The 25857-nt window shown below is 43.4% G+C and overlaps 1 protein-coding gene across 7 annotated transcripts in view; it reads right to left on the bottom strand.

Moving 5' to 3' along the window:
* lama2 (laminin, alpha 2) overlaps positions 1-25857 on the bottom strand; it is a 378441-nt gene that overhangs the window by 36658 nt on the left and 315926 nt on the right. For 4 of the 7 annotated variants that reach the window (XM_067984560.1, XM_067984558.1, XM_067984562.1 and 1 more), the window contains 10 exons: positions 19693-19826; positions 17743-17902; positions 14999-15123; positions 10720-10882; positions 10463-10607; positions 10238-10376; positions 8546-8557; positions 5018-5138; positions 4690-4866; positions 4119-4267 (listed from right to left, as the gene is read on the bottom strand). In XM_067984560.1, the coding sequence (XP_067840661.1) occupies positions 4119-4267; positions 4690-4866; positions 5018-5138; positions 8546-8557; positions 10238-10376; positions 10463-10607; positions 10720-10882; positions 14999-15123; positions 17743-17902; positions 19693-19826 (1325 nt within the window). The remainder of the gene's footprint in view (positions 1-4118; positions 4268-4689; positions 4867-5017; positions 5139-8545; positions 8558-10237; positions 10377-10462; positions 10608-10719; positions 10883-14998; positions 15124-17742; positions 17903-19692; positions 19827-25857) is intronic. The other 3 variants (XM_067984559.1, XM_067984565.1, XM_067984564.1) reach the window with 1 other exon arrangement.

Here is a 25857-nt window from a genome sequence, read left to right on the forward strand (position 1 = left end):
CACACAGGTGGGTCCCAGGGAAACTCGGAAAGCGGCGGGTTGGAGCCAGCTTCTGAACCCGAACGGGATTTCCGCGATTTTCGGAACCCTCCCACCCCCAACGCACCTGCAATCTCCCCTTAAAATTGAGCCCATGATTTTGTAATATGTAGCAGCCAGAGTAAATTGTCCCTCCCAGAAAGTTGCCATGTTCATTCTCGGTTGCTATTGCATGGTCACCTGGGGATACATAGTAATCAGCTGGGCTAGCATTGGGGGTATGGTAGCATAGTGGTTATGTTGCTGGACTAGTAATCCAGAAGCCTGGACTAAAATCCAGAGTCATGAATCAAATCCCGCCACGGCAGCTGGCAAACTTAAATTCAATTAATTAAATAAAAATCTGGAATTAAAATACCAGTATCAGTAATGGTGGCCATGAAACTACCGGATTATCGTAAAAACCCATCTGGTTCACTAATGTCCTTTCAGGAAGGAAACCTGCCGTCCTTACCCGATCTGGCCAATATGTGACTCCAAACCCACAGCAATGTGGTTGATTCTTAATTGCCCTCTGAAATGGCCTAGCAAGCCACTCAGTTGCAAAATCTCGCTATGAAAAGTCATAATAAGAATAAAACCGGACGGACCACCTGGCACCGGACACGACAACGGCAAACTAAGCCCAGTCGACCCTGCAAGGTCCTCCTCACTAACATTTGGGGACTTGTGCCAAAATTGGGAGAGCTGTCCCACAGACGAGTCAAGCAACAGCCTGACATAGCCATACTCACAGAATCATACCTTTCAGCCAACGTCCCAGACTCTTCCATCACCATCCCTGGGTATGTCCTGTCCCACCAGCAGGACAGACCCACCAGAGGTGGCGGTACAGTGGTATACAGTCAGGAGGGAGTGGCCCTGGGAATCCTCAATCTGGACCCCATGAAATCTCATGGCATCAGGTCAAACATGGGCAAGGAAACCTCCTGCTGATTACCACCTACCGTCCTCCCTCAGCTGATGAATCAGTCCTCCTCCATGTTGAGAAGCACTGAGGGTAGCAAGGGCACAAAATGTACTCTGGGTGGGGGACTTCAATGTCCATCACCAAGAGTGGCTCGGTAACACCACTGCTGGCCGAGTCCTGAAGATCAGCCATGATCTTATTGAATGGCGGAGCAGGCTCGAGGGGCCGATTGGCCTACTCCTGCTCTATGTTCTTACGACATAGCTGCCAGACTGGGCCTGCGGCAGGTGGTGAGCGAACCAACACGAGGGAAAAACTTACTTGATCTCGTCCTCACCAATCTACCTGTCGCAAATGCATCTGTCCATGACAGTATTGGTAGGAGTGACCACCACAAAGTCCCGTCTCCGCACTGAGGACACCATCCAACGTGTTGTGTGGCACTACCACCGTGCTAAATGGGATAGATTCAGAACAGATCTAGCAGCTCAAAACTGGGCATCCATGAGGCACTGTGGGCCATCAGCAGCAGCAGAATTGTATTCCAGCACAATCTGTAACCTCATGGCCCGGCATATTCCTCACTCTACCATTACCAACAAGCCAGGGGATCAACCCTGGTTCAATGAGGAGTGTAGAAGAGCATGCCAGGAGCAGCACCAGGCGTAGCTAAAAATGAGGTGCCAACCTGGTGAAGCTACAAATCTGGACTACATGCATGCTAAACAGCGGAAGCAACATACTACAGACAGAGCTAAGCGATTCCACAACCAACGGATCAGATCAAAGCTCTGCAGTCCTGCCACAGCCAGTCGTGAATGGTGGTGGACAATTAAACAACTAACGGGAGGAGGAGGCTCTGTAAACATCCCCATCCTCAATGATGGCGGAGTCCAGCACGTAAGTGCAAAAGACAAGGCTGAAGCGTTTGCAACCATCTTCAGCCAGGAGTGCCAAGTGGATGATCCATCTCGGCCTCCTCCTGATATCCCCACCATCACAGAAGCCAGTCTTCAGCCAATTCGATTCACTCCACGTGATATCAAAAAACGGCTGAGTGCACTGGATACAGCAAAGGCTATGGGCCCCGACAACATCCCAGCTGTAGTGCTGAAGACTTGTGCTCCAGAACTAGCTGCGCCTCTAGCCAAGCTGTTCCAGTACAGCTACAACACTGGCATCTACCCGACAATGTGGAAAATTGCCCAGGTATGTCCTGTCCACAAAAAGCAGGACAAATCCAATCCGGCCAATTACCGCCCCATCAGCCTACTCTCAATCATCAGCAAAGTGATGGAAGGTGTTGTCGACAGTGCTATCAAGCGGCACTTACTCACCAATAACCTGCTCACCGATGCTCAGTTTGGGTTCCGCCAGGACCACTCGGCTCCAGACCTCATTACAGCCTTGGTCCAAACATGGACAAAAGAGCTGAATTCCAGAGGTGAGGTGAGAGTGACTGCCCTTGACATCAAGGCAGCATTTGATCGAGTGTGGCACTAAAGAGCCCTAGTAAAATCAGGGGGAAAACTCTCCAGTGGCTGGAGTCATACCTAGCACAAAGGAAGATGGTAGTGGTTGTTGGAGGCCAATCATCTCAGCCCCAGGACATTGCTGCAGGAATTCCTCAGGGCAGTGTCCTAGGCCCAACCATCTTCAGCTGCTTCATCAATGACCTTCCCTCCATCATAAGGTCAGAAATGGGGATGTTCGCTGATGATTGCACAGTGTTCAGTTCCATTCGCAACCCCTCAGATAACGAAGCAGTCTGAGCCCGCATGCAGCAAGACCTGGACAACATCCAGGCTTGGGCTCATAAGTGGCAAGTAACATTCTCACCAGATAAGTGCCAGGCAATGACCATCTCCAACAAGAGAGAGTCTAACCACCTCCCCTTGACATTCAACAGCATTACCATTGCCGAATCCCCCACCATCAACATCCTGGGGGTCACCATTGACCAGAAACTTAACTGGACCAGCCACATAAATACTGTGGCTACAAGAGCAGGTCAGAGGCTGGTGTTCTGCGGCGAGTGACTCACCTCCTGACTCCCCAACGCCTTTCCACCATCTACAAGGCACAAGTCAGGAGTGTGATGGAATACTCTACACTTGCCTGGATGAGTGCAGCTCCAAGAACACTCCAGAAGCTCAACACCATCCAGGACAAAGCAGCCCGCTTGATTGGCACCCCATCCACCACCCTAAACATTCACTCCCTTCACCACCGGCGCACTGTGGCTGCAGTGTGTACCATCCATAGGATGCACTGCAGCAACTCGCCAAGGCTTCTTCGACAGCACCTCCCAAACCCGCGACCTCTCCCACCTAGAAGGACAAGAGCAGCAGGCATATGGGAACAACACCACCTGCACGTTCCCCTCCAAGTCACACACCATCCTGACTTGGAAATATATCGCCGTTCCTTCATCGTCGCTGGGTCAAAATCCTGGAACTCCCTTCCTAACAGCACTGTGGGAGAACCGTCACCACACGGACTGCAGCGGTTCAAGAAGGCGGCTCACCACCACCTTCTCAAGGGCAATTAGGGATGGGCAATAAATGTCGGTCTCGCCAGCGATGCCCACATCCCATGAACGAATAAAAAACAATCATAGTAATCAGCTGGGATTGCATTGGGGGATCATAGTAATCAGCTGGGAAAGCATTGCGGGTACATAGTAGCCAGCTGGGACAGCATTGTGGGTACATAGTAATCAGCTGGGATAGCATTGGGGACATGCAGTGGCCTCAGTATCTCTAGCATCAGAGGGGTTAGGGTTGGCATCAGAAGGGGGAGGGAAAAATCAAATAGGGTTTCAGTTCCCAATTATGATTCAATGACCTTGCTGCAAAATGCATGTTATGGGTGAGGACAAGATCTAAGTGAGCTGTATGGTTCTCTCATTTTATCCACATACAACAGTGACTGCACAATGTAATTGATTCAGACGAAGCACTTTGCGATGTTCAAGGGAGATGCGGTAAGGTACTATATAAATGCAACTTCTTTCTTCTCTTTCTATTTGACTAGCCTGCTAAATTTCAATGGCTAGGCTCACTGGAGGAAATTATGAACCATTGTTATCAATGAAGATATCAATACAGCCACTAGAATAAGAAAATTCGATCAGAGGTACTGTCAAATCACTTCGGAAGTGTCATACCCCTTAGATCTATACAGTCTAACACTATGTTCCTTTCCATCATTGAACGCTCCAGATTCTGGTTTGATTGTAACCCGCCGGGGTTCTCGAGCTCCAGTAGATACATGTGCTTCCAAGCGTCCTCTGTTTAGGAAAACTGCATAATAGACCTGTTTGTATAAAGCACACAGTTCGAGCACAAAGTTAGAGTACAGACTATGTGGACATTATCGCTTATAACAAAGAGTATTTCAAAACAAGTACAGTGGAAGAATATATCCTCCTACTGCAAATTATTTAATAATGTTCTTCGTTATAGGGATGATAAATGTATTTGAAAATACTGAATAATCAATACCAAACATAAGATAAGAACAAGAACTTATTTTAAAATTGCATTGATTTAAATGGAATAATATAGCAAATATTTATTATTTCAAATGTCTATTATTTCCATTGGCTCAATATGCAAATATTACATGCTCAGGAGCTATTTACATTTATATTTCAGAAATATTTTGATGTTGAACAAAAACTAAGTACTTAAAAGATGTTAAAAGTGACCGACAAAAGAACTTATTGTAAGCAAGACCTGTCCAGTTTGGCGGCGTTTTCTCCTGAGTTGAGCTGGAGCCTTTCCACTTCCATAAAGTATCATTCCAGTCTCATTTTTAGTACTGAAGGAAAGAGATATTTCTGTGCCTACATTCAACGAGTGTGGCTGAAGCTCAACAAAGCCAGGTTTATGGAAGCTAACAGTGTGGACATTCTGTCAAAAAGAGCATATTAGTGAAAGTCATACACAGACTGGGACAATTTCATAAACAGCAGCATATATTGAATAGTGTTAAAATCTGCTACTTGAAATCAAAGAAAATTGTTATAAAATCTATAATAGCAAAAGGTTTTAGATATCAAACCTCTAATGTACAGCCTTTTGTTAATCCCAGGTAATCTGTACCACTCAATAAATTATATGGTGACTGTGAAATTTCTATATCTCTGAGGCAGCCACTGTATTTCTTTAAACTGACTTCAGGCCTGCAACAAGATAAAGGTAATTTGTCAATATAAGTTTATCAGTGTTTTTCTAAAATTATGGACACATTATTGAAATAAAGTAAAGGAAATAAAATAAAAACACTGGCAGTATAATAGTCATTAATAGTCAAGAAGCTCAACACCATCCAGTCTCTTGCTGAGGGAAGTTGTGAGAAGCTAGGAACTGCAGATAAGCAGAGAGATTTAGGGGTCCAAGTACAGAAATCACTAGAAGCTAATGGACAGGTATAAAAAGTAATTTAAAAGGCTAATGGAATGTTGGCCTTTATCTCAATGGGACTGGAATACAAAGGGGTGGAAGTTATATTACAGTCATATAAAGCTCTGGTTAGACCCCATTTAGAGTACTGCGTTCAGTTCTGGGCACCACACCCTGGGAAGGATATGCTGGCCTTGGAGGAGGCGCAGCGCAGATTCACCAGAATGATACCGGGGCTAAAAGGGTTAAATTGTAAGGGCAGGTTGCCTAGACTAGGCTTGTATAGATTTGATAGGGTAGATAGAGAGAAACTATTTCCTCTGGTGGAGCAGTCCAGAACAAGGGACCATAACCTTAAAATTAGAGCTAGGTTGGTGATGTCAGGAAGCACTTCTTCACACAAAGGGTAGTGGAAATCTGGAACTCTCTTCCCCCAAAAAGCTGTTGAGGCTAGGTCAATTGGAAATTCTAAAACTGAGATTGATAGATTTTTGTTAGGCAAGGGTATTAAGGGTTATGGAACCAAGGCAGATAGATGGAGTTAAGATACAGATCAGCCATGATCAAACTGAATGGCGGCATAGGCTCGAGGGGCTGAATGGCCTACTCCTGTTCCTATATTCCTATGAATGGTTCTTCTGAAGACATCTCTTCTAGCTTCCGTTCAGGGCCCTCTTCTGCTACTGGTTGAGGCTGAATCCCTTCTTCGATCTGCTGTATGGCAATGCTCCTTTAGAGTGAGAAGCTGTATAAGGCATAGCAGGCGACAATAATCTTGGATTATACCTTGGCCAGGTTGTGCTGCAAAGACCCCCCAGATTAGTCAATGCATCAGATAGTTTGCTTTAACATCCTGATAGTACGCTCCACCAAGGCTTTAGTACTTGCGTGTGCTTCACTATATCTCTTTTCAAGTCTTGTGCATGGGTGTCTCAAAGAAGTCATGAGGCCAGTCTTGGTACCCAAGCAGTCATCCTTCCAGTTCTTTGTGCCCTTGAAATAATGGCGGCACCATGTGTTGCTGCAGAATAAAGGAATCATAGCAGCTACCAGGGTAGCGGGCATTCACATGCATGATTCTTTATCTACGGTTACAACTGCACATTCAGGGAGTAGAACCACTTTCTGTTCATGAAGGACATACCGTAATCTTGGATTATACCTGGGTAAGGGCCTATATAGCCATATGTGTGCCATCAATAATGTTCTGCACTTTGGGGACTCAAGCCAGACAGTAAAAGTACAGATCTGCTTCGTCTGTTGCCTGGTTTCCAAGGCAAAATTAATGAAATCTGTGGCAAGGGCAAACAATGCATCTGTTCCTTGTATGATGCGCCATGCACTGCTGGCTGTGTGATCTGACAGATATTGCCTGCTGTTGATTTAGAGAACCCAGAGGAGTAAAAATTCAAGGCAGCAGTCACCTTGACAGCCCGCGACAGATCTATCCTTAAAGTGGTTTTAAGGTCTGGCTGCAGGAGACTGCAGAGTGTCTTACAGCCTCCCTGGTGAATAGTAGGCCCCGATTTTAACTCACCTGCCTGGCGGAAACTGGGTGGGGAGACAGTTAAAATGAGTCCAGTCGCTTACCCCCTCTGATCCCACTGCCTTCCTGCCGTATCCTGATCTTAACCTGCTCTTTTGAGCAGGTGAGCAGGACACCAACAAGAAGGAGGCAGGGTCCTTCTTTAAATATGCAGATTGGGTCTAATGATATCATCAGCACCCAATCTGTAATTTTTGTTGAAGGCCTGAGGAGGGGGGGGGCGGGGGGGGGATCAGTGACGGCTTCCCCTTCAGGCCAGTCCTGTCGGGAGCTGGACTGTGGGCCAGAAGAGACCAGGCAACGTAAGTGTAAAAACATTTTTTAGGTTTCCGTGTGAGCCAGGAGGAGCAGGAGTCCTCCACCATTGGTGACCGTGCCTTCAGCTGTTGTCTCTCATTCAGATCTCTTTGAGCATATCGAGGTATAAATATCTTAGCCTGTAAACGTAAGTGGCAGCATATGGGTACCCTTATGAGGTTAAATGCACCTGTCTTTCATGCCTCCTCCTTCAGATGTAGAAGGATGCCCAGTGGAATAGTGATAGGTCCTGGATAATTACTTCTCTTCGAAAAGAACCCCTGATGGGAGATAGTGTGTAGTTTGAGAAGGTCTGAATAGCTTTAATAGTGAAGGCTAAAAAAACTGCAAAGCAGCAGACAAATTCTTGGGTCAATACAACTACCAAGCAGACTCCTTGTTAAGAAAGAAGATCTAATATGCCTCAAGGAGTCTACCAAGCAGTGCCTGTTGTATATGGGCACGGAGTCACGCAGCAAATGACACAGCAGTGACGGGCAATGCAAATGCATTATGGAACCATCAGTTAATTTAAGTGAAATTTGGGGCTTTAATGAGATTAGCTCATGCCAGGTGCACCGAACTTCCCTCACAAATTATAGTGAGATTTGTGCACTGGGCACAGGGTGTGCCTCAGTGTCCAGTACTATGAGTGCCCTGAGTGATGAGTAGCGATCCCAACACTAAGCACAATATTATTAGCCCCTATATCTTACATTGGGAGGTAAGTTGCATGGAATCAGAAATTTGTTCAGCCCATCAAGCTCACTTTTTTTTGAATGGACCAATAAATGTACAATTTATTTAAACTTCTGAAGTAACCTATCAGAAGTCAGTAATATTACCAACTCTCTTTGGTGACACCTGGTGCAGAATTGTATGCCACAACAATATACCACATATTCAACTGCATCTAATCTTTTCTCAATAGATTATAGATTACAAACTAAAAGTGGGACTTATACTTGTGTGTTCTGTAACATCCTCAGCGCAAGATACATACCACCTTACTAGAATGGATCAGCAAATTTTAGCAATATTCAATGACCAGATTAAATCTTCTTCCTGAATAGCAATGTGTCATTTAAATACAACACCATCACTGTTCTGCACAAGCATTCTGCGCATTGCAACATTTGGTGTACGTTGTTTGCTGGAGTGCAACAGCAGTAAGCAGTTTGACTGGCAAACAGGAGTAAAGCTTGCACCAATGGCATAAAGCATGTGAAATATAAGCTTCACATGATGCAAAGACGAGCAAATTGCAATGGAATTAAGCACCTTAATTGTCACTATTAACATCATGCACTTTAAAAAAAAATCATGCACTGAAACTCTGTTTACCTGGCCTTCATACTGGATGAAAAAAAAAGATACAAAAGGAAAACAAAATGATTGTGTTAATATAGTTTATACAGTTCTTAGAAAACCAGAATATCCTGGAACGTGATGAATTTATTCTATACTACCTTTTGAAGCAAAGTTTTTCATAATTCTTGCTTTTATACAAAATTAATCAAGGAATTTTTTCATCAGTACCTCTCTTAATAATCAAAGAGATTAAAATAATTTAGACTCAACATCCCTTTGTTTTTCTTCCTACTCTGGTTTTTGGGCAATGTTTTTATTTAAAGTGAGAGATTTTCAAGAGACACTAATGGCAAGACTCCTCCTCTAACATAATCAAGATAATACTCCACAATCAAGATAAAGATACCATTGCTTCAAAGATTCTGTATAAGTGCCTCAGGCACAACAGTGCACATCACAAAAGTTTTCACATAAAGCAATCAGATATCTTTACATTTTAGATTCATTTTCTCCCTCTTTTTACTACCCCATCATACACTCCTGTGTCAGGAGAGACAGACGCCTGCCAACATACAATTCCACAGGTGCTGCCAATGTAATTTCTTGGTAAACTTGCCAGTTGCAAACTTAAGCTCTGTGGAAGTGCATTTCTTCATTAATAGTTTTCCAACAGTTTCAATTACTAGAATTTATACCTTAGAGGAAGCCCAAGTACTAATGTCATTAGCTGTTGGAAAAAGCAAAATGCTGCATATACTGGAAATTTGAAATAAAAACAGAAAATGCTGGGAACACTCAGCAAGTCAGGCAGCCTCTATGGGGAAAGAAACAGTTAACGTTTCAGGTCATTGACCTTTCGTCAAAACTGGTGAACAGAGTTCTGACGAAAGGTCATCGACCTGAAATGTTAACACTACATTTCTCTCTCCACAGATGCTGCCTGACCTGCTGAGTGTTTCCAGCTTTTTCTGTTTTTATCGCTAGATTTTGAAGTTAAACTCAAAGAGGTAATTTTACAAGTCAGTGGGGAGTTTCACCTGCGAGGAGTGCACATTGGAAATATGAACACACAATTACCGCAAACCCCCTAAAATAAAGTCAGAAAATCACGGGCAGTGTACGTTCAAATTTCCAAATTGCTAGTCGGTGAGGCTCCCTACCAGGAGTGCACACTCATAAAATTACCCTAGTATGTATAAATTATACACCAACACAATGTACATACACTGGACATCTGAGTACACTTTGCTGGACTTTTCTCTGTGGTCCCATAGTGTACTCAGCATGTAAGTGCTGGCGGTGAGGTGGACCCTGAGTTCCGAGAAGATTTTCCTGCTGTCCGCCTCTGTTAATGCCACACCACCCCGTCCCGTCCCCTCCCCTCCCCTCCCTCCACCCCAAGAACAACAGTGAAACCTGCCAGTAGCCCTTGAGGTAGCAGCGGGATGGCGTCAAGTGTCAGAATGGAGGAAGAGGGCCTAGTAGGCCCTTTCCAACACCTTTTGCGGTTATTTTCCTGGCGCCAGCCCACAAATTACCAGATTTGGCATGGTGGCATTTAAACTCAGTACCATAACGGTTAAATTACCATATCACTAAATGTATATGTACTGGGTATGCATATACGCAGACACAAATTAAACAAGAACAACTTTTTTTTACTTCAAGAATCAAGAATCTGTACAACCCTTCATCGAAAATGTAACTTAGTGCAGAAAGATGTACCTTAAATTTTGCAATATAGGCAAACCACCAAAATATATCTTCTCATTATCTTTCAGATTGAGACCAAAGTTGGTTCCTGGGGAAATCACGACCAGGTTTTCTTCTTTATTGTTTATTGCATCATGTATGGAAATATTTGCTGCCAATATAGAAAATATTTGATTAATTATCAAATGTAATCAGAATGCCTTTGTGAGGTGAAAATACTAACATAAAAAAGCACACCTTGTTTCAGAATTCTTGACAGTGTGAATGACTTCCATTTTCCATCATTGTGGCGCCCACTACTGGTGACATTAGATGTACCTGAGCCAAGATCGTAGTTGACCTTTATTCGTCCATCAGTCAGTTCAACACTCATGAAATCTCTCTATTAAAATTTAGCAACATTTAAAAATAGGCAAAACATTTATCAATATAATTCTGCTCAGACATGAGAAGTGAAAAATAGTTTGCTTTTGATTTATTGATACTGCATTTACCAGGTCCTTTGTAGCAAGGTACATGAGTAGTGCATCTGAAGAAAAGGTCCTGAATTTAAATGCAATCGCTGACACATTTGGATTCCAGCGAGTTGGTCGACTAACACCTGCGTAACCTTCTCCATCAAACTGCACTGTGCCTTCAGTGTCAGTGGGCTGTGGACTATAAAAAGTGGATGACATACAAATTTTTATTAATAACACTTTGAGCTATTAGCATCACTTAATTTAAAGCTTTCAGTGATGAATTCATCTGAGAGCTTTCAAAATAGCTACAATAGTTACATAAGCCTAAAAATTACTGTTGATGAAGTGACCAGACTAATGGTGAAGACATTCCTTTGTCGACCATTTAAATGCAGGTATTATGGTTCCCTCTCCTTGGGTACTGTCCCTCTCCCTACCTATCAAAATATTGTCATCACCTCTCTCAAAAATCCCATCCTTGACTTCTCTGTCTTTGCAAACTATTGTCCCAACTCCAACCTCCCTTTCCTCTCCAAAGTCCTTCAATGTCCCATATTCATACCCATCTCTCCCACAACTACCTGCTTGAATCTCTCTGCAAACACCAAAACAGCCCTAACCAAAGTTATGCATGACATCCTCTGTGAATGCATTATTCCATCTTATTCTCCTCTACCTTTCTGTAGCCATTGACACAGTCAATAACACCATTCTCCTCCAATGTCTGTCCTCCATTGTCTAGCTCGGTGAAACTGCCCTTGCTTGGTTCTACTCTTAACTTTCAAATTATTGCCGGACCATCTCCTGCAATGGCTTCTCTTCCTGCCCCCACACTATTACCGCCAGAGTCCACCAAGTTCTCTCCTTGGCTCCATCCTCTTCCTCATCTACATACTGCCCTTTAGCAACATCATCTGAAGATGATGTGGGGTCAGCTTGCACACTGACGACACCCAGCTCTACACCTCCACCACCTGTCTTGACCCCTTCACAGACTCTGTGCTATCTGACATCCAGTCTTGAATAAGCCACAGTTTCCGCCAGCTAAATATTGGGAAGACCGCCCCTACCACAAACTCTGCATCCTTGCCACTGACCCCATCTCCCTCCCTGGCCACTGTCTCAAGTTCAAATAGGCTGTGGCATACACGGCATCACATTTGATCCCGAGCTAAGTCTCTGACCTCATAGACTTGCCATCACTAAGACTGCCTACTTCCATCTGCGTAGCATTGCCGCTTCCACCCATACCTCAGCCCATCTACTGTTGAAAACCTCAGCCGTGTCTTTGTCACCTCCAGACTTGACTATTCCAATGCTCTTCTGCCAGCCTCCCATTCTCCACCCTCCGTAAACTTCAGCTCATCCAGAACTCTGCTGCCCCATTTTTTATCTTGCACCAAGTCCCACTCCTTGCTAAATTATATTGGCTCCCTATTCCCCAATACTTCAAATTTAAAATTCTCATCCTTGTTTTCAGTCCCTTCATTGCTTTGCTCTGCCCTAACTCTGAAATCTCTTCCAATGCTACAACCCCCTCCAGTCAAACTCTTTGTTCCTCTGACTCTGGACTCTTGTACATCTCCCTCGCCCTTTACCCCATCATTGGTGGTTGTGCTTTCTGCCGCTTCGACCCAAGCTCTGTAATTTCCTCCCTAAACCCCTCCATCTCTCAATCACCCTCTCATCCTTTAAGATCATAGTAAAGACTCACCTCTTTGACCAAGCTTTTGGTCACCCCTCCTAGTATCTCCTTCTTCGGCTCGGCATCCATTTTTTTGATTATGCTTATGGGTTATGCTTAAGCAGTTTGGGAATTTTTGTTACGTTAAAAGGTGCTATATGAATACAAACTGCTGTTGCTAACCCATTTATCTTAAATAGTAGACAGAGGAATATCATACAAACAAGCTTTTGTCCATCTATATCTCCAACAGTAATATCTCAGTTATGCAAAACCTCCAGTTTGTGAATTATTTACCCCAATTCTAAATATTTCAAATGAAAATAGGAGAAATGCACAAAATTACACAATAAATGATGTAGGATGGTCTCTGAATAAAGTAAAACCTCTAAACATTTGCTATTTTGTTGCAAAATATGCACCATAATCATATGATAGGAGAGGATAGAGTACAAAATCCACCTCCACCACCTCAAACATTCACTCCTTCCACCACCGGTGCACTGTGGCTGCAGTGTGTACCATCTACAAGATGCTCTGCAGCAACTCGCCAAGGCGTTTTTGACAGCACCTCCCAAACCTGCGACCCGTACCTGCTAGAAGGACAAGGGCAGCAGGCACATGGGAACATGATCACCTGCACTTTCCCCTCCAAGTCACACAACATCCTGACTTGGAAATATATCGCCGTTCCTTCATCGTCGCTGGGTCAAAATCCTGGAACTCCCTATCTAACAGCACTGTGGGAGAACCTTCACCACATGGACTGCAGCAGTTCAAGAAGGCGGCTCACCACCACCTTCTCAAGGGCAATTAGGGGTGGGCAATAAATGTTGGCCTTACCAGCAACGCCTACATCCCATGAATGAATAAATAAAAAGCAAGGAAGTTATGCTAAACCATTATAAATCACTGGCTAGGCCTTAGCTGAAGTCTTGTGTCCAATTCTGTGCACCACACTTCAAGAAGGATGTTAAGGCCTTGGAGAGGGTGCAGAAGGGTTTACCAGAATGTACCAGGGACTTCAGTTATATGGAGAGACTAGGGAAGCCGGGATTGTTCTCCTTAGAGCAGAGAAGGCTCAGGGAACATTTAACAGAGGAGTTCAAAATTACAAGGGATATTGATAGAGAAACTGTTTCCACTGGCAGGAGGGTGGGTAACCAGAGGACACAGGTTTAAGATAAATGGCAAAAGTACCAGAGAGGCGATGAGAAGAAATTTCTTTACACAATGAGTTGTTATGATCTGGAATGCACTGACTGAAAGGGTAGTGGAAACAGACTCAATAATAACTTCCAAAAGGTAATTGGATATATACTTGAAAAGGAAAAATGTGCAGGGCTGTAGGGAAAGAGCAGGGGAGTGGGACTAATTGGATAGCTCTTTCAAAGAGCCGTCACAGACATGATAAGCCGAATGGCCTCTTTTGTGCTATATGATTCTATCTCCTCGATTTTCACAGGGTGGGGGGTGTTGGTGGGAAGGGTACAGGGAAACCTGGCAGCGGACGACGATCCCAGTAAGGCTGGGGACGTGGAGGCCCTGCCGATCTTAAAGACAGGGCCTTATTTAAATAAAACTCCACAGAGTCCTACCTGATATCCAGCCAGATTGACTACCTGGCCGGCAGGCATCGGACGGCAGGAGTTCATATGGGTCCCCGGCTGTCAGTTGGAGGGGAGGATGACGCCTGTGGAAAGATCGGGGGGGCGGGAAGGCTGTCGGCAGGGATCGGGAGGAGGAGAAGGCTCTGGGCAGGCTTGGGTGGAGGATCTATCAAAGTTCATGAAGGGAGTAACCTGGCGCCATGTGAGGCCCGGAGGAGCACTGGCCCACAAGGAATCCTAAAATAAAACTTTTTAAATTACCTTCTGCGTCTTTTCTGGCCCAGGATCTGACTCCCGACAGGTTCAATTGATGGGGGAGCTAACACTGCTCCCCCACTCAGGCTTCAGGTTGAAATTGCAGATCGGGTCCTGATGACACAATCGGACCTGATCTGCATATTTGAAGTAGAATCCTGCTCGCCTGCTCAAAACAGCAGGTTAATATCGGGACACAGTGGGAAGGAAGCGAGCTCAGAGGCGGTAAGTGACTTGCCTTATTTTAACTGCTCTACCACCTGGTTTCCGCCAGGCGGGTGGAGTTAAAATCGATACCTATGATTCTAGGATCTTTTAGTAGGACACAACAAGTGTCACTGGTTATTTCTTGCTGAAGCATGATTGCTTTACTGTAATGAAGTACTCATACATAAGGGTAATTCTACAATCTCAACAGGGATTGTACATCAGAATACGGGGCTACAATTGTAGTTGTGCTCAAAGCAAACACTGCTTCTCCACTGGGAGAGTGGAATCACTTCTTTGTAGTGATTTTACAACTTCTTGTGCTCCTAGCAGAAAGTTTTGCCCATCTGGAATGCATATCAGAAATTCAAATGTGAATTAATAGTTGAAAAATTGTGTTCTGAATTTCTGATATGTTCTTCTGGCAGGTGAGGCTCCTCACCAGGAATGCAAAGCCAGAAAATTAACCCTTTTTATCCTGACATTTTCAAAATTGAATATATGGATAGTTGCCCTTGGACTTGAACCTTTACTTCGGAACAGTGGGAGTACATACCTTACAATACAGCCTTTGCACTCCCCCTGTCTGTCTCTGTAATTCCACAATCCAATAGGTTTACGATCCAAGGAAGTTTCTCCCATACAGCCAGAGAAAGTGGTTGTTTTGACTACATCTGATTTCTTAAAGGATTTAAGAATAAAATAACTATAATGACAATACTGATACAAATCGATTTATCACCTGTTTTTTTTGTTAGGGTGTAAACTGTGTTTCCAGTCACAAACATAGATTTTCTGACTGGAAATGGAACGTAGTGTAAACTGCATCCAGCTGATCCTTAAGCCACTATTTTCCTCTGTGGTGGTATTACACAGAAGTGTGGAGGGCGGGACCAAAGCAAATTTTCTGGGGTCAACTTAATTGGAAAAACAAAGACAGGTCCCAGCAGTATTCCTGCCTCCAAATAAAAGCTCGTCACTGAGGCCTGTGAAACGACGTGCTGCTGCACGATTTAAATGCCTGCAGCAGCTTAAAGGGTCAGGCATCATTTCCAACTATTTTCCTTGTGCGGCAAGCAGGATGACTAATTGGGAAAACATTTCTGGAAGTTCACCTGTAGGGTGCAGAGCCCCTAAATTTTCAGAGGAATCGATAGAAGCTGCTGACCTAAATCAATTAGAGGAGGAAGGCCCCGTTTGGGATGCAGGGGAAGAGGCCATCCAAAGGAACTGCCTGGGCATAGTGGAAAGAGGTGACCATGGCAGTAAGTGTCACATCCACTACCCGTTGCATAGATATTCAGTGCCACAAGACATTTAAAGACCTTACCAGCCTTACCAGGTCAAGCAAGGTAAGAGGAGTCAGCCATACCTTCCAAGATGGACTGTACGAAGGATGTTTGCCACTTACAACCACCTTCCCCTCACTGAATTTAAGTGCTTCGAGAGCTTATCATTAATGTTCAGGAGATTTTACAAAACCATTTATATTCCCAAGTTTCACCTGCAAGTGTTTTTTCATTCATGGGCTTATATAGGAACATTAGGAACAGGAGTAGGCCATTCAAGCTCAATTAAATCATGCCTGATCTGCACCTCAACTCTGTAAGAAACACTCTCTGAAAAGGGTATATTAACTCTTTGTGGACTGATACTAGATCTCATGGGGCAGAAATTACTCATGAAATAACGGTGAGCTCAACAGTGCTCACCGGTGTTAGTGGTGAAATGGAGGAGCAAGTTCCGGCATTCGTACATGCGCAATGAAACGCAGAAATCTGGAACTTACTTCTACAGGTTCGCCAGCGAAATGACAGCTTCGAATTAAAGATATATTGCACACTGCAATCAGAGAAATCATTGAAAAAGTGCAAACTAGCCCAGCTGGAAAGTAACTAGTTACGCCACAAAACAGGTACGCTTAAAAATACAGGTCTAAACTAAGTTTTAACAGTATGGTAAGTCTTAATGACTGCCAAATAACTAAAAATTAACTTTTAAAAATGTGGAGTCTTATTTTAATAGCTTTTGGTCATTAAATTTTTTTAAATTAATTTTTTTTAAAAACTTTTCCCTATGCCTCTGATTTAATTCAATTATTTCTTACCCTCTCTTTTTTTCACTGACTACAACTGTTTTACATTGATTTTAATGTTGCACCTTTCACTTCCTGGTTTAACGTACTAAGCCTGCAGAGAGAGTTAATGCAGCTTGTGAAAAATGCTGCCATCTGATTGATCAGGAGGGAGAGATCGATTCTCCCGTTTCTCCCAGGGTCCTTGCTTCGCTTGAACTGACGCTGGGCTCTTCTCCGCTTCCTATTCGAGGAATTGACCGAAGAAAAGACTGTAGTAAGTTAGTGGGTTAGTATAAATCTATGGAACGGCAAGCACTGTTGGTTCACTGTTCTGAGCAATTTCTACCCCATTGTTTTTAAGTACTGTGCTGTTTAATCTCCTGCTATGCTGTTTTGTTTCTGTATAGTATTTGCACAGCAAGAGAGTAAAATAAATACATTTGAGCAGTTAGCTTTAGATTATATGCATTGGTCTGGCAATATGTTATTTTTCACCTTTCTTCTATGCAGGAGATGGGAGAATGTGGTGGGCATCCTACATATTCTCTAATAAGTGGTATAGCGCAATTAGAAATTCACTGTTAAACCTGGTCACTGCAATGAACAATGTGCCTGCTTATGAAAACAGCTTCCTATCCGTGAACATGAGAACAAGTGTTGTGAAATAGTCTGAATTGTAAGAAAGACTCCCCTTTATTTTCAATTATTTTTCTCCTGTTCCCTGGTCTCCTTGTGCCATGCAGTTGAGTGGTAGGTGGCAGACCTGCAATCATGCTTCCATCAATACTACTTTGCAAAGTTGGCTATGAGGTGGCATGACAGTGGTCCAGGGATGACATTCATTCAGATTTTTTCAATGCTTTCCCTCTGTTTATCCCTTCCAACGAGAAAGTGCCTGGCCTCCAATCAGCATCTTACCAAAGCAATATGGGAACATTGTGCACAAATCCAGACCCTTGTCGCCATGATGTTACACACTAACACTCCAAAAAGAAATGCAATCACACTGCTCATAACATTTAAGAATACTAATTCTTAAAGATCTGATGCACTACAGAAATGCTCCTTAAATGTTCCAGTTATGTAATTGCAAAAAATGTACATTTTCAAATAAATATATTTAATACTTGCAGAATAGATAATTTCTATAAATTGATGTTTATTAATAATTCAGCAGAAATACCATCAAAGAACCATATCCTTGATTAATCGTTATACCATACCTTCACGTCTCCTGTTAGGCCACCAACAAACAGGTAAGCATTTTCATCTACATCAAGTATTGTGTAGCCTTCAGGTGAAACTGCACTGTAAGAAGTTGGCATGATGCTAGCCCTTGGGCCATCTAGTGCACGCACAGAAACTGTACCATTTCTTCTAAACCTTTTTGTAAAAGAGATTATCAATTACTGCTGTAGTGTCCAAATTAAGAAAGAATTGAAGACTGAACATTGCAGAATAAAATTAAATTTTACACAAGTGCAATTTATTTTTCACAAGCAGGCTTTAATGGTCACTAAAATATTCTTTGCTTTCATCATAGTAAGATGGGGGTGAGAAAATAATGACCGTGATAGCAAAAATGAAGAGTTAATAGGATGCTAGAATATTAAATGGTGAAATATGTGAATAAAATATATTTTTTATTCATCCCTACCACATTTTGTAAATTATTTTCTAATGCTTTTTAATTCCTCCAACATACTGCTCTCTGAATAAGATGGGTGCAAGGGACTCTTTGTAAATCTTAATCTATGTTTCTATGATCCAATTTGTTCATGAGATTTATATGAGAACACAGGGTTCACTTAACCTATGTTTTCTGACCTCCCTATTCCTTATCAGGAAAAGAATATTGCTTCCACTTAATACTTAGCCTGACTATCACAACTAAGGTAGAGAAATCAGTATATGGGAAACAATCCACCTCCTACATGGTACAGCATGTTAGTACATCAGTATGTTGTAGGGCAGAACTAATTGTCATTAGCAAATCTGAATAGTGAATGTTGGTTAGCAATATTTTTTTAAAATCACTAATATTTTTTTTGTCAATCAATAGTGTAACTGAACCATGAGTCACTTTACTATTAATGCAAAATACTTTCTAGGAAAATAATTATCCCAAGAAGAGAGTCATTACTAGATTTGGGCAGCAAATATTTAAAATTAAGTATAAATTTGAAAAACAAACCTAAATACCCATACCACAAATCGGGGTAGGTTTTCGTGTGTGGTGCCCATTGGGGGTGGTGGGCGGGAACAATTGGGACGCTCACCTGATGGCATCAGCGAGAGGCTCGAACCATTTTCATGGTTGGGCTTCATTTTAATATTCATGGTAGCTCGACGACTGGGGGGTGTTTCAGAAAATCCAGCAGCTCCTGCATGAAGTCAAACTGGCATTTTCTGATTAAAGGGGAGAGGCGAGTGCCTCAGAGGGTTGGGCACCATGCAGGTCAATTTTGTGGGGCCAAGAGGAGCATTAACGCTCCTTCTGGTCCCAGGAACGTAGCTAAAAAACATACCTGCTCTGTCTTTGCAGCAGTCTCCAACAATCTCTTTGAGGACTGCTGGTTAGGCCGCTCTATGCCTAGTACCATTGGTACTTGAAAATTATGGGAGCCTTTGTCACCTATCTGAAGGCCCCAATCAAAATGGTGGTGGGCAGAATGACAGGAGGAACAGGGTAGCCAGTTCTGCATTGTGATTTCAAGCGCATTACTATCTCGATCCCTCTCAAAAAATGGGGATGAAAATCAGGGCCATCATTATCCAAACAAGGGATTGAAATTTCTCTGCTATTTTTAACACACTGGTTCACACGTTCGTATAAAATGCCTGTGGGTTCTACCTAAGCTGTTTATTTTAAATCTAAATTTCAATCAAAGGAGACATGTGGGTGACTTGCTCCCAGGCCCCCCACATACTACAGTTACAGTGTCAGATGACCAAACTCTGTAAAAGGAAAAAGAGCACCGATTAGATTAAAGGACAGATTTTATGAATGCATGCTGCCGGGTCCTTGCCCATCGGGAGTGCAATTTCATAAAGTCTACCCTTAACTGCCATGATTATGCTTGAATATAAGGGTGCACATTTACAGCCACATTCCAAACAGTCTGAGCAATAGACTTAGTCAGAAGCAATAAATTTAGATGTACGAAATTTACCTAGAGGCTTCAATTCTGTACCAGTATTGGTCATTGATGATCAAGTCTGGATATTCAACACGTCCAATACCAGATCCTACATCCCACAGGAAGTTGACTTTGCCTTTACGCATCTCAATTGCTAAGAAATCAGTCTGTTGAATAACAATAAATTGAAAGTTGAGGACTAATTTAGGAACCACACTAACACTTTGATTAATTATCTTTCAAAGTAGGCAGCATCTGTAAGTATTATGGAAAATCTTTAGAAATAGCATTGCATTATGCAAAATCCTTCTTAAAATATACATTTACTCACCACTATAATATAATGCAGCTGGTTCAAAGCCAAATCAATTAGAGCATTCATATTCTCTATGATACTCAAATTGAAAATCTCAGTATAAACGCTCACACTAAGTATTTAAATAGATAATGGATTTATAAAATAATGTTCTACAAATCTTTTAACCCATTTGATACCAATTTCTCTGCTAAGCTTTAAAGTATACGCAGTGAAGCCTTTATTTTCAGGTGTTCTTTATTTTCAGGTGTTCCTATTTTCAAAATGGTCATTGAATGTACAGTAAAGCAAATGAGCCAAATATCCCAGGATTGGCTGTAACTTGTGCAGCTTTCCCTTTTTTCTCGCCCTCACCTGGGATCATGCCTAATTCTGTAGCCCTGCCAGGAGGATGTGATTTCAGTTCATTTTCAGTTCGTTGGGTTTCCCAGTTCATGCCATCCTGGGATCCTATTCCATTGAGGGAGGGGTATCCTGATCCTGGGAACTGCTACATTGGCAGCCTGCACAGGGCGAGTGCCTGGGAGATCCCTGTTGTGCGAGAAGGTCTAAGAACCAGGAGGCCACTCGTGAGCAGGCGAAGAGAGGAAACCACTCTCTCCATCTCCAATATTTATCTCTCAAACAAAATCGCTAAAATTGAATAGCTGGTCATTGTTGTTTGTGGGATCTTGCTGTGCACAAATTGGTTGCTGCATTTCCCTATATTACCACAGTGACTACACTTCAAAAGTATTTCATTTGCTGTGAAGTGCTTTGGGACTGCCGAAGGGTGTGAAATGCACTATATAAATGCAAGTGCTTTCTTCTGTCATCCAGCAACAAACTATTCTTAGAACGCACAGTTTGAGAATTAGCAGTACAATGTTATAGTTCTGTTCCCAACCCATGCTCCGTTGGGAGTGCGGGGGACATCGGACAAGATTTCAAAGGTGGGTGCATTTAGTGTTTTCACTTCATTGCATGGTTTTTTATTTAATTTATTTAGTTTCTTTCTCCCTGATCCGGCCCTTCATGCCTGGTTGCATCAGGCATGAATCAGAAGCGGTGGGCAAGCCGCCCAGGTAAGTTAAAAATCTTTCTAATCACTTATTTTGTTACAGGTAAAGTGCCTTAAGTACCTCAATGAGGTACATTTGGCTCTTTAACTGTCATCACGCCAGTTTTAATTGCCGGCAGACTTTCAGTTTCAGGTCGCCCATGTGCACACAGGTGGGTCCCTGGGAAACTCGGAAGCTGGCAGGTTGGAGCCGGCTTCCGAACCCGAACAGGATTTGTACAATTTTCGGAGCACCCCCGCCCCCAATGCACCCGCATTTGCCTCCTAAAACCACCCCCAGAAGTTGCTGCAGTGTGTACCATCCACAGGATGCATTGCAGCAACTCGCCAAGGCTTCTTCGACAGCACCTCCCAAACCCGCGACCTCTACCACCTAGAAGGACAAGAGCAGCAGGTACATGGGAACAACACCACCTGCACGTTCCCCTCCAAGTCACACACCATCCCGACTTGGAAATATATCTCCATTCCTTCATCGTCACTGGGTCAAAATCCTGGAACTCCCTTCCTAACAGCACTGTGGGAGAACCTTCACCACACAGACAGCAGTGGTTCAAGAAGGCGGCTTACCACCACCTTCTCAAGGGCAATTAGAGATGAGCGATAAATGCCGGCCTCGCCAGTGACTCCCACATCCCATGAACGAATAATAAAAAAAAATTACACAGAAATTACAGACTGTTCAACCAATTTCTTATCTATTCCCAAGATTTACCCTAAATCCTCATAGTTTTGAACTGATCTAGTGATCGAATCATGGAATCATAAAATCATAGGTTACAGCACGGAAAGAGGCCATTCAGCCCATCGAGTCCGCGCCAGCTCTATGCAAGAATAATCCAGCTAGTCCCATTCCCCCACCCTATCCCCATAGCCCTGCAATTTTTTTTAATTTCAAGTACTTATCCAGTTCCCTTTTGAAGGCCACGATTGAATCTGCCTCCAAAACCCCCTCAGGCAGTGCATTCCAGATCCTAACCACTCGCTGTGTAAAAACGTTTTTCCTCATGTCACCTTTAGTTCTTTTGCCAATCATCTTAAATCCATGCCTTCTGGTTCTTGACCCTTCCGCGAAAGGGAACAGTTTCTCTCTATCTACTCTGTCTAGGCCCTTCATGATTTTAAATACCTCTATCAAATCTCCGCGCAACCGTTTCTGTTCCAAGGAGAACAACCCCAGCTTCTCCAGTCTATCCACATAACTAAAGTCCCCCATCCCTGGAATCATTCTAGTAAATCTCTTCTGCACCCTTTCTAAGGCCTTCACATCTTTCCTAAAGTGCGGTGCCCAGAACTGGACACAATGGTGCGCCGGTGGTGAAGGGAGTGAATGTTTAGGGTGGTGGATGGGGTGCCAATCAAGCGGGCTGCTTTGTCCTGGATGGTGTTGAGCTTCTTGAGTGTTGTTGGATCTGCACTCATCCAGGCAAGTGGAGAGTATTCCATCACACTCCTGACTTGTGCCTTGTAGATGGTGGAAAGGCGTTGGGGAGTCAGGAGGTGAGTCACTCGCTGCAGAATACCCAGCCTCTGACCTGCTCTTGCAGCCACAGTATTTATATGGCTGGTCCAGTTAAGTTTTTGGTCAATGGTAACCCCCAGGATGTTGATGGTGGGGGATTCGACGATGGTAATGCCGTTGAATGTCAAAGGGAGGTGGTTAGACTCTCTCTTGTTGGAGATGGTCATTGCCTGACACTTTTCTGGCGCGAATGTTACTTGCCATTTGTGAGCCCAAGCCTGGATGTTGTCCAGGTCTTGCTACATGCGGGCACGGACTGCTTCATTATCTGAGGGGTTGCGAATGGAACTGAACACTGTGCAATCATCAGCGTACATCCCCATTTCTGACCTTATGATGGAGGGAAGGTCATTGATGAAGCAGCTGAAGATGGTTGGGCCTAGGACACTGCCCTGAGGAACACCTGCAGCAATGTCCTGGGGCTGAGATGATTGGCCTCCAACAACCACTACCATCTTCCTTTGTGCTAGGTATGACTCCAGCCACTGGAGAGTTTTCCCCCTGATTCCCATTGACTTCAATTTTACTTGGGCTCCTTGGTGCCACACTCGGTCAAATGCTGCCTTGATGTCAAGGGCAGTCACTCTCACCTCACCTCTGGAATTCAGCTCTTTTGTCCATGTTTGGACCAAGGCTGTAATGAGGTCTGGAGCCGAGTGGTCCTGGCGGGACCCAAACTGAGCATTGGTGAGCACGTTATTGGTGAGTAAGTGCCGCTTGATAGCACTGTCGACGACACCTTCCAGCACTTTGCTAATGATTGAGAGTAAACTGATGGGGCGGTAATTGACCAGATTGGATTTGTCCTGCTTTTTATGGACGGGACATACCTGGGCAATTTTCCACATTGTCGGTTAGATGCCAGTGTTGTAGCTGTACTGGAACAGCTTGGCTAGAGGCACAGCCAATTCTGGAGCACAAGTCTTCAGCACTACAGCCGGGATGTTGTCGGGGCCCATAGCCTTTGCTGTATCCAGTGCACTCAGCCGTTTCTTGATATCACTTGGAGTGAATCGAATTGGCTAAAGACTGGCTTCTGTGATGGTGGGGATATCGGGAGGAGGCTGAGATGGATCATCCACTCGGCCCTTCTAGCTGAAGATGGTTGCAAACGCTTCAGCCTTGTCTTTTGCACTTACGTGCTGGACTCCGCCATCATTGAGGATGGGGATGTTTACAGAGCCTCCTCCTCCCGTTAGTTGTTTAATTGTCCACCACCATTCACGACTGGATGTGGCAGGACTGCAGAGCTTTGATCTGATCCGTTGGTTGTGGAATCGCTTAGCTCTGTCTATAGCATGTTGCTTCTGCTGTTTAGCATGCATGTAGTCTTGTGTTATAGCTTCACCAGGTTGGCACCTCATTTTTAGGTACGCCCAGTGCTGCTCCTGGCATGCTCTTCTACACTCCTCATGGAACCAGGGCTGATCCCCTGGCTTGTTGGTAATGGTAGAGTGAGGAATATGCCAGGCCATGAGGTTACAGATTGTGCTGGAATACAATTCTGCTGCTGCTGATGGCCCACAGCGTCTCATGGATGCCCGGTTTTGAGCTGCTAGATCTGTTCTGAATCTATCCCATCTAGCACGGTGGTAGTGCTACATAATGATATGTCAGTGCAGAGTACTTGTGTATTGTCCATAGATGGTCTCAATTTCCCAAATAATATGAAAACTACTGAAAACATAACTGTGTCTGAAAAAGTGGTGGAAGCAAATTCAATCGTAACTTTCAAAAGGGAATTGGATCTCTACTTAAAAAGGAAAAATTTGCAGGGCTAAGGGAAAGAGCAGAGGAGTGGGACTAATTCGTTAGCTCTTTCAGAGAGCCAGCACAGGAAAAATGGGCCAAATGGCATCCTTCTTTGTTGTATGATTTTATGATTCTGTGTGGCTTTCCAACTAATGACAGCCCATTCATTACAGTTGCTGGCTGATGAAAATCCTGGTTGAAGGCATTGTAATTCGATCGTTTCGTCAAAAGGTGGAGACAAACTCATTTCTAAAGTCGTTATGTTAAATTTTGTACACTCAGTTTCCCATAAATACATTTGTTACAAATTGAACAGTTTTAAATTTGTGCAGAATTTCAAGTAGTTAACTCTTTTTAATCAATCATTCAGGAATCTGCTCTCACCGAGTTTTGGTCATCCATATGTTTTTCTGAAACCTGTTCTTGCCCCTTATCTAATGATTTTCCTTTTTTTTCAGTTTGACAAAATTATTTTCTTGTAAATAAAGGTTTACAGCACAGAAATAGGCCATCTGGCCCATTGGGTTTGTGTCGGCTCTTTGCTCTATCCCCGTCAGCTTTTCTTTGCTTCAAATATCTATATAACTTTCCTTTAAAAGATGTAATGATTTCTTTTTTTTTTATTCGTTCATGGGATGTGGGCATCGCTGGTGAGGCCGGCATTTATTGCCCATCCCTAATTGCCCTTGAGAAGGTGGTGGTCTGTCTCAGTCATTCCCTGTTGGCAAAGCATTCCATGTTCTAACAACCCTTTGAGTAAAGAAAGTTCTCCTAGCCTCTCCTCTCCTCTCAGTGACAATTTTAAATTTATGACCCCGCATGACTGACTCCACAGCCAGGATATCTACATATAGATTGGAAGAATCTGATTGGCAAAGGTAGCCTGGAAGTTGAGTTCATAGAGTGCTTTCAGGACAGTTTCTCATAGCAGCACATTCTAGAGCCAACCAGAGAGCAGGCTATTCTAGATCTGGTAATAAGTAATGCGACAGGATTAATTAATGACCTCATTGTAAAAGAGCCTCTAGGTATCAGTGATCACAATATGATTGAATTTCGCATTCAGTTTGAGGGAGAGAAAAGTAGGTTTAAGACTAGTGTTTTAAACTTAAATAAGGGCAATTAGGAGGGCATGGAGACAGAGCTGGCTAAAGTGAACTGGGAAATTAGGTTAAAGGATAGGTCAGTAGAGATGCAGTGGCAGACATTTAATGAGATGTTTCATAACACTCAGCAAAGATACATTCCAGTGAGAAAGAAAGACTCTAGGGGAAGGACGAACCATCCATGGCTAACTAAGGAAATTAAAGATAGTATCAAATTGAAAGAAAAAGCATACAATTCCGCGAAGATTAGTGGCAGGTCAGAAGATTGGACAGAATATAAAAACCAACAAAGAATGACTAAAAGAATAATAAGGAGGGAGAAATTAGAGTCAGAGAGAAAGCTAGCTAGAAATATAAAAACAGATAGTAAGAGTTTCTACAGGTATTTAAAAAGGAAAAGAGTAAGTAAAGTGAGTGTTGGTCCTCTGGAGTGTGTGTCTGG

Source organism: Heptranchias perlo, chromosome 5, assembly GCF_035084215.1.
Source record: "Heptranchias perlo isolate sHepPer1 chromosome 5, sHepPer1.hap1, whole genome shotgun sequence".
Taxonomy (NCBI): domain Eukaryota; kingdom Metazoa; phylum Chordata; class Chondrichthyes; order Hexanchiformes; family Hexanchidae; genus Heptranchias; species Heptranchias perlo.